The sequence below is a fragment of the Capsicum annuum genome, chromosome 12 (genome assembly GCF_002878395.1).
Source record: "Capsicum annuum cultivar UCD-10X-F1 chromosome 12, UCD10Xv1.1, whole genome shotgun sequence".
Taxonomy (NCBI): domain Eukaryota; kingdom Viridiplantae; phylum Streptophyta; class Magnoliopsida; order Solanales; family Solanaceae; genus Capsicum; species Capsicum annuum.
Window position 1 is genome coordinate 84,437,073 of NC_061122.1, and position 9,285 is coordinate 84,446,357.

At 36.1% G+C, this 9,285-nt stretch overlaps 2 protein-coding genes across 3 annotated transcripts; one reads left to right on the forward strand and one right to left on the reverse strand.

The window, feature by feature from the left end:
- Positions 1-483: 483 nt before the first annotated feature.
- LOC124889802 (phosphopantothenate--cysteine ligase 2-like) lies at positions 484-4,379 on the forward strand. Of its 2 annotated transcripts, XM_047401868.1 has the most exons (10): positions 627-831; positions 950-1,073; positions 1,159-1,203; positions 1,316-1,401; positions 1,831-1,883; positions 1,964-2,023; positions 2,176-2,277; positions 2,409-2,465; positions 2,951-3,070; positions 3,838-4,379. In XM_047401868.1, exons 1-10 carry the CDS (start codon positions 687-689, stop codon positions 4,075-4,077), a joined length of 1,032 nt encoding a protein of 343 aa, XP_047257824.1. In that variant the 5' UTR covers positions 627-686; the 3' UTR covers positions 4,078-4,379. The 2 variants fall into 2 exon arrangements, with proteins under 2 accessions (XP_047257825.1, XP_047257824.1); XM_047401869.1 differs by lacking the exon at positions 2,409-2,465 and having other exon boundaries at positions 484-831.
- Positions 4,380-4,701: 322 nt separating this feature from the next.
- Positions 4,702-6,284, reverse strand: LOC107851718. Its single transcript, XM_047401871.1, has 2 exons — positions 5,609-6,284; positions 4,702-5,169 (listed from the first exon to the last, which is right to left on the reverse strand). The coding sequence occupies exons 1-2, from the start codon at positions 5,681-5,683 to the stop codon at positions 4,957-4,959; spliced, it is 288 nt and encodes a 95-aa protein (XP_047257827.1). The 5' UTR covers positions 5,684-6,284; the 3' UTR covers positions 4,702-4,956.
- Positions 6,285-9,285: the final 3,001 nt, after the last annotated feature.

Here is a 9,285-nt window from a genome sequence, read left to right on the forward strand (position 1 = left end):
TTTAAAGTTCAGTGTCTTGATCAGTTTGAAGTACATACCTCATTCTCAATTCTTGATAATTTTGAAGTGCTTGATGTATTCTTCCCTCTGTTGAATCATTTCTTTCTCCTGGCTGTGATGTGTAATTCTTCTTATCAATCAGCTATGACTCAATCGAAAAATAGTTGGAATCAGCTATATGAATCTATATCCATTGTGCTCTATTTGGGCCTATTCCCAAGGTGAAGTATAGTTGGTGGGAATAAGTTGATAGACTCTTAGAGAGTGAGACTGTTGGAGAATTTGATTGAGTAGTGTGATGAACCCAAATATGTATCATATTCGCATGACAATTGTTGTCCGTTGTATTCTTCTTCTCGTGGGTGATTTAGAGGGGCACATTTTTAAAAGCTCAATTCTTTTATCTAAGTCTTTATTGAATCAGGTATGATCTACACATTGTTTCTATTATCCCTAATTTTTTAAATTAGCTAATTGAGGGGCTGAAATCTGTCAAACGCATGTTTATTGTCCCTTGTTTTTTTCCATTTAACTTTAGTGAAGTTGTTGATGTGGATCTCTAGCTAATATTTATCATGGAAATTCCCTGTTATCGAACTTGCTTTTGACTGAAGAATAGGTTGTTCTAAGGTTGTGATTTTGGTGGGTTGTCATGTTGTAGATAAACAATCTCTATAAAGATTTCCATGGATTTGATGAATGGCACCGATCATGCACCAGAAACACCAACACTTAAAATCAAGGCATTTTTTGAATCAACTCCACCACTAAAAGATGCTGCCGAAATAGAGACAAAATTGAAGGAATTTGTCAACCGGAATTTATTATCAGGTAAATTTGCTTCTATTCAGTTCTCATAGATTTTACTGTTTTAACTTCCTTTCCACAATCTCAACAATGACAATCGCCAATGCCATAGATTTGACTTTGTCTTTATCGTCATGTTCAGAGAATGGAAAAGCAAACAGGGTTGTGTGTGTGACTTCTGGTGGTACAACTGTTCCTCTGGAGAAGAGGTGTGTTCGTTATATTGACAACTTCAGTTCTGGTCATCGAGGATCTGCTTCTACAGAGTATACCATGAAACACTGTACTTAAATTTCCAGTACACATCTGGTTCATGTACATTTTTTACATTTCAATTGGCTGGAATTGCAGGTACTTTTTGAAGGCTGGTTATTCTGTCATCTTTCTTTATCGTAGGTTTGTATCAAGTGCATTGCTATGTATTACCATTATCCTGATATCTTCCCTTTGAAAAAAAAGTATATGCTCCTGACTGGATTTTTAAGGCCATAAAACTCAACATATGCAGGGGAACTTGCCAGCCATTTTGCAGATCGCTTCCTGAGGATCCATTGCTTGAGTGTTTTACTTCAACTGATGATTCAAATAGTCAAGGTCTGCTAATTTTTCATTTATGCTCAATAAAAATGCACAAGATTTTTTCATTTTAACAGACATCAAAGCTTTCTTGATTCCTAGCAGCATAGAACTGTGGCGAATTTAATAAAATAAACTCTATTGATTATATAGGCTCGTACTGATAATATCCAGTTGCTCACTACCTTTTCATCGTTTACATTATAGAGGTGCAGAAGACCTAATAAAATAGGTGGGAGAATTGTAACATGAGGAAATATAATGATGTGATAGAATTTAGAAAGTAAATTCTGTTCATATTAGTCTTCCTAATTTCCTTTATGTTGATTCTGTCTGTATCCCAGGCTTGTTAGGTGTTACCTTGGGGATTGGTGGTGGTGATGTGGGGGGAGGGGAGAGGGGGCTTATTTATCACTGTTGTTTGGTTGACCATTTTTTGCTTTTCAGTGGACCCATCGTATGCTGAAGTGGTGAAGAGAGCCATTACTGAAAATCGCTCCGTAAGAATTTTTATCAATTATTTGTTTTTACCATTTCACTTACATTTTCCAGTAAATAACTTAGGAATTTTGAATTGCAGGCTGTTAGTCGGGGCTTTCTGTTGAAATTACCGTTTACAACAATTTTTGAATATTTGCAGGTCATGTTCAGTAGATATTTTTGTTTGATAAGTAGGTTATGTTCAGTAGATTGCAAATTTATTTGGTGTACTTAAATCTAGAAACTTCAACTTTGAGTAAACAACATGCACCATTTCTAATATGCTGTATGAATGTTTTTCGCATTAAACAGATTCTTCAGCTGATAGCTGTGTCTTTAAGGAGCCTTGGTCTTAGTGCTATGTTTTATCTTGCAGCTGCAGTTTCTGACTTCTATGTACCGTGGGAGAGCATGGTAATCATTTCTTTCATCTTGCATTGTTTTGGTTGAATTTGCAATTGGAAATAGTCGGATGCAGTCAACCTCTGTGAATTTCTGTCATTCTTCTTTCTTGTTTCCGGCCTTCTTTTGTTTCACTACCAAAGAATGATAGGAATACAACAATGACAAGTGCGCCTAAATCCCAAGCTAGTTATGGTCGGGTATGTGAATCCACAATATCATTAGTCCTATTATTTAGTTCATAATATTTCAATACCCAGTACTTAAGGATTATCTAACACTAGGGTTTCTCTAATATACTAGAAATCTTCTAATAAGCATTAGTCTTCTAGTTAGTATTATCAATATGGATTTTCAACTTCCATTGATTTCTATCTTTTGCTAGATCTATCTCAATTCCGAGATATTCTTAACTGTTTGAGATATTTCTTTCCTTGTGATTTCAGGTCTACCTTTTTCTCTTTTAACACCTTTAATCATCATGTTAACATAGGCCGACATAGCATGTGGTCAAACCATCTCAGCGATATTCTCTCATTCTATCCTCTATCTAGTATGAGATTGTTAGACTGCACATCTATCTCAACATTTACATCACCTCGGCACTCATCTCATGTTGAGCATGTCAGATAAATTAGTTCTTTCTCACATCTGATATTTGCTTAATATAAACTCGTAATTACAGACAATACATAAGATCCAGTCAGGATCTGGTCCTTTGGATATGCGTCTTGCTCAAGTACCAAAGATGCTTTATGTGCTTAGAAATGAGTGGGCACCTCTGGCCTTCTGCATATCTTTCAAGGTTAGCCGATCATCACTTGTGGTTTCTTTACCATAATCTTGAAATCTGTTGTACCTGTAAAAATATGGTGGCTGAACAATTAACTGTGTCGAATATATATTGAGGAGAACCGTGCATATGGAGTCTTAACAATTACGTATTTTATTTTTTAAAGCAATATAAAAAGGTTTAAGTCAACTGTTTAAGTCAAACTAACTCAACTGGCATGTGTAGTCTGATGTTCATATAAAAATATGATTGGAAGGAGTGCATAGTTTCCCCCTCCGCTCCGTCATATGTGCGCTTTGCTCGGTTGGAGCCTTGGTGGTGGAAGGGGATGGGTGCATCTGATAAACGTGAAATTAGTAGTTTAATCTTGCTTAGCAACTTTTTATGTTTAGAATAAAGCACTGATTAGGTAAAATTATCACTTTTAACCATTTGGCTAAAGTCTCAGGTTAATCAAGATACATGATTGCCACTAGTTTTTTAACTGTTCCATAACATGGTCGTTATCATTGAATTACCGTGTGATCGTCATTAATTGGATGAAATATTCTCTTTCACTAATTAGTCTGGACAACTTTTTTTAATCAAATCCAGCGTTCATATGTCAAATCTTTGTTCCATCGAAGTATACTGAGTGGCCAAGTATATACTTGACCTTTACTAGATACAAGCACTGATTTCCCCCCTGCACGATATTTGTATATATGTACAAGATATATCTTTATGCCTCTGCTCATCGCATAGTTCAAATATTGATTTCAACATGTACTTCTTAACAGCTAGAGACAGATACAGATATCCTTTTAGGGAAGGCTGATATGGCCCTTAAAAAGTACAAGATGCATATGGTGGTAGCTAATGAACTTTCAACCCGTAAAGAGGAAGTTATAGTTGTCACGGAGCAGGAAAAAATCACAGTTCGACGGGACACAACTCAGCTTATGGCTGATGTCGAGGATCCATTGATTAATCTTGTCGTGGATAGGCATTCGGCTTACATCAACCATTCTGATGCATGATCTAGAAGGACTGATCGATGATATTTTTCATATCAGTGGAATCTGAGTTCATTACAAGGAGATTACAGTACATCTGTGCAACAATTATGTTGCCAGCTGTTTAAAAGGAGATATACCATTCTATCCCACTAACCAACTACCACAGGCTCTTTTGAAAGAAGAAAAAGGAAGAGAGTGCCTTTTAGTTGTTCCAATTGCTGTCTTTTTTTTTTCTTTTCTTGTTGAAGAATAAATTTCATGAAATAATAGGATCTGTACAATTGAATTTATTAGCAAAATATGTTCTTCATTATTGTCTTTGATTTCTTACTGTTCCCATGTAGAAGTTAGTAGCACCATATTACAGCTGTTTATTAGTGTCGTTTGTGGCTTCTAAATCTCAGAGAATGCAGTAATTGGAACCACCCTCAACGCCTAAAGTTGATGAGTCAGTTATGACAGTGAGGTCATCGGGTCAACTTATGTGCATCTCCCACTATTTTTACTACCTGATATCTACCTGCTATCTCTGTAATCCTTGCAGACTAATGATGATTAATGAGCAGCAGTAATAACAGAAAGAGGTATTATTAGTATCTATGAGAAAATCAACATGAGCATGGATAAGAAGTTGACAACGGCAAATAGAAAACTAAACCCTGCAACATTTTGTGCTAAATACAGTATAGAATAACGTCAACCTATAATTGATGTTCGTCTATACAACTTATACAAAGATGTAATCTTTTCATGTGTAAAGTGACAGATGGGAAACATCACATATACAACTATTTCTTCCTGCCCTATTGCACAATACATTCTTTTTCACCTCAAGCAACTTTCCAAATTATTGCATTCTTCACCAGGTGCATGGAGACTAACCAATATGTGTTGCATCTCCTATAGATTTTTATCGTCGTCTTCATCAAGCTCCAGTCCTTCAGCAGCAAGAAGCCTGCTAATGACCCTTTTCTTTTCTTCCTCTGCCTTTCGCCGCCGCATTATATCTCTTTTCCGTAAGACAAGTGTATGCAGCTTTAATGTATTATTAAAATTCTCCACAGAAGCCTTTCTCTCTTTAGCAATGATTCTCCTTTCCTCTTCAGGATCCATCTGAAAGTCCATTTTGTCAAATAAAATTTAGATCACTTGGGAAGAAATCTGCACCATATCTAGTCTCCAGGAGTGGAATGAAGAAAAGGACATAAGGGATGAGCAATGAAAAACTGATCAAGCACTTCATGTATATTTGTATCATGTTCATACAAGGTACATCATATGTATGGTATAATGCAGATTGTGCAAACTGCTGGGTGTATGGCTAATGCTAGTTCGCCAATGACGAATATCCATCACTGCGGTGAGAAAAAACTAAGAAAGAAAGAAAGTGAAGATTGATGAACCGATTCAGACCATCCCAGTATGTATTATAGTATTTCTTTACTGGGATTTCAGAGCCGCATTATGTTGCCAAGAGGTTAAAGGATTGCAAAGCACATACAGTTATACACCAGTCAGAGATACCAAAGGTGGACTAATAGCAGTTAGATACCTTTGAACGAGCAAGACGGCGGGCCTTCAGATTTAATTCAAGCTGCTGCTGTTCAGCCCATGCAGCAATGGCCATATCACCTCGCTAGTCAAATGCTTTTCGCTTTTTCATAAGCCACTCTACCCATGCTTCGGATGCCTGACGAATAACAGCATAGCATCATGTCAGTTTGAGAAAATGAAGAGAAGCTAAGAGAACAAATAGCACCACATCAAGGAAACACTTGATTGACAGCAAAAATATAAACTAATCCAGCCATCTGACAGGTAAACGTTTGGGGCTAATTATAGTGTCTTGAACAATACTAGAACTTTTGCAAAATCACTAATAGTATAGGCAAAGGCAAAGGCTGTCCACTCTGAAGGTTATTCAACCCAAAAAAATAAAAAATAAAAAAATATACCTGTAATCTGTCCATTCAAAGCCCAACAGAGGTTCTGGATAGGAATTTAACAGAAACTGAGTAGATTATTTTAAGACAAGGATTTTATTAACAAAGGGGCAACCCCCGAAAACAAACAATATAGAGAAGAGCAATATGCATTTATAAACCATTTTCTCTACAAAAAGCACCCCAAGAAAGAAAAGCACAACACCTGTCTTCTGATAATTTAGTCCGATTTTGCTCTATCCTGGTGAATTCCAGTTCTTCAGAAATTTTACTTGTTCAGTCCTATCCCTATCAAACGAAGTATGTGGTTCACTTTCAATTACATGAATTCACGTACCATTGTTAATTTTGTACTCCAGAGGCCTCAACTCTCACAGAGAGTGAATGCCATGCACATTTGTAGGCATATGAAAGTTTATGCCATCTATTTCATGACTGAAAATAAATCTATTCTAAAGATTCGTATTTTGCAGAGACTAGGATCAAATAAGTTCCATGTGAGGAGAAGAGGCACAGAGCAAGAGGTTGGCTATGGATGGATTCAGGAGAGGTAGAGGTAGACCAAAGAAGTATTAGGGAGAGGTGATTAGACAGGATATGACACAATTGCAGTTTACCGAGAACATGACCTAAGATAGGAAGGTGCGGAGAACACGAATTACGGTAGAAAGTTAGCAGGTAAGAGTCCCTCCCATACTAGTAGGTAGGAGGGCATGGTATTGTTGCCCTTATTAGTAGTCGTAGGACTACTCTTGTAGTTTCTTGATCTTCAATGTGTTACTATCTATTACATCGTGTCGTTCGATTAGAGTATTATTTTGTTGTAGTACTGTTCAGTTACTATCTGTTGTTTTTGTTACCATCTATTGTCTCTTATACTTCCATTACGTCTTTTTCTAGACTTTTTGTCTTGACCTGGGGTCTATCAGGAACAATCTCTCTACCTCACCTTTGAGGTAGAGGTGAGGTCAACGTATATTCTACCCTCCCCAAACCCTACTTTATGGGACTACACTGGGTATGTTGTTGTGTACTCACGGATAGGTACAACATCTGGAATAAGCAAAAGTAATATGTATTTATGCAATGACTCATCATTGATGAGTACAACATCAACAACAAGCAAAAGGAACATATAATTTCTCAGTTTATATACATTTCCCTTTCTATGCGCAAAATTTGGTAGTTTGCACCTTAAAACAGTCGCACAAATATTTTAGAGGAAAGAAGAAATATACTGAAAGGAGTACACTAAAGCATGTTCATGTGGCCTGGCAAAATTCACTTTCACACATCAACGAGATGCTATATATAGAACAGAGTCATTTGCATTCTAGCCCATTTTTACAGCAATAACTGATACTAGTTAGATAATAAGCAATCTTCTCTTTCTTGAATTGATGAAAAGATAATCATACTATACTAAAAGTGGGAAGACCTCAAGTCTAAAGTTGAAATACCATTTTACCCTTTAAGCTTATTATTATTTAGAGCTAGGAATGAAGGCTTATTTTAATTTTTTGGTTTTCTAATGCAATTAAAGGTGACCACTAACTCTTTAATCATAATAATCATAAATTAGGACCATAATAAATATGGAATCAGTGAAGAATAATCAGATACTAAGAGTCTCATACCTTCCATAAAAATTAAGTTGGGAAAAGTGTCAAATATACCCCTTAATTTTGTGAAAAGGTCCAAATATACCCTCTGTTACAAGTTTTGGTCCAAATATGCCCTCGCTGTTAAAGTTTAGGAGCAAATATACCCCTAAACTTTGCGAAAAGGTCCAAATATACCCTCCGTTACAAGTTTGGTCCAAATATGCCCTCGCTGTTAAAGTTTAGGAGCAAATATACCCCTTAACTTTGCGAAAAGGTCCAAATATACCCTCCGTTACAACCCATAACCTAAACCACCAATTTGGACCAACCCATAAACCGACCCAAATTTTGTTTATCAAAATTTCAATCATATACTGTTATCGAAATATTCATCAGTTCAATGACTCTTCAAATATTATGCGAATGTTGCATTTTTCTTATTGCCAGTGTGTTCTACTTCAAATATTGCGTTGATATTGTATTTTTCAAACTATGATTTGTTTCCATGTTGTTTGATTTTACCGCGAAGGACTCTAATCTGCAGAAATATTTCAAAATAGTTGTAAAATGTGGAAGAATCAGGGTCATGGCTTCTCCAGCTGTTTCAGCTCCTAAGAGAGAGACAGACCCCAAAAAAATGGATTGTCATATCCGAAATAGGTCTTGTTTCAATCTTTGGAAGTAATATTGATAATTTTTACAACAAACTTCTCGAGGGGCAGAGTAGAATCACTTTAACATACAAATTTGATGCCTCAAGTTACACAGTTAGGTTCGCAAAACAGATTCGTAATTTCTCCTCCGAAGGCTAGATAGACGAAAAGAATGATCCTCGTTTAGATGACTATTAGAGTTATTGTCTTGTTGCTGGAAAAAGGGCCCTCAATGATGGAAAACAAAATTTGGGTCGGGTTATGGGTTGGTCCAAATTGGTAGGTCGGGTTATAGGTTGGTCTAAATTGGTGGGTTGGGTTATGGGTTGTAACGGAGGGTATATTTGGACTTTTTCGCAAGGTTAAGGGGTATATTTGCTCCTAAAATTTAACAGCAAGGGCATATTTGGGCCAAACTTGTAACGGAGGGTATATTTGGACCTTTTCGCAAGCTCCTAAACTTTAACAACAAGGGCATATTTAAACCAAACTTGTAACAGAGGGTATATTTAAACCTTTTCGCAAAGTTAAGCGGTATATTTGACCCTTTACCCAATTAAGTTTTCTACTCCATTATAATCAGGTAACGGATGATTAGAAAAAATTTAATCACTTTATACTGCAATTAACCTGGTAAATGATAAGACAGTTACTAAATGACACTATAATGAGCTAAGTAAATTATAAAAAATTAATTTAATTTCAAAAGAAAACAAACAGCCAAACGTTTTCTTTTCCGCATCGAATAGCACCATTCATTTTTAGGATTCTTAGCATTCTAAAGATACCTACATATACCATATAATTTCATAGATCACGGTTCACAACCAAATTGAATCATATTTCAAAGCTTCAGTTTAGTATATATGTATTGATTTGAATGATCTGAAATTTACTTGTGAATTAAAATGGAATTGTATCAAAACATATTATCTCGGCTTTGACGAATGAAAAAGAACTTGGAAGGCTAATGGTGCTTAATCATTACGTGCTACCAAGAAGTGAGTGTGGTTCTTGCAAATTATATGC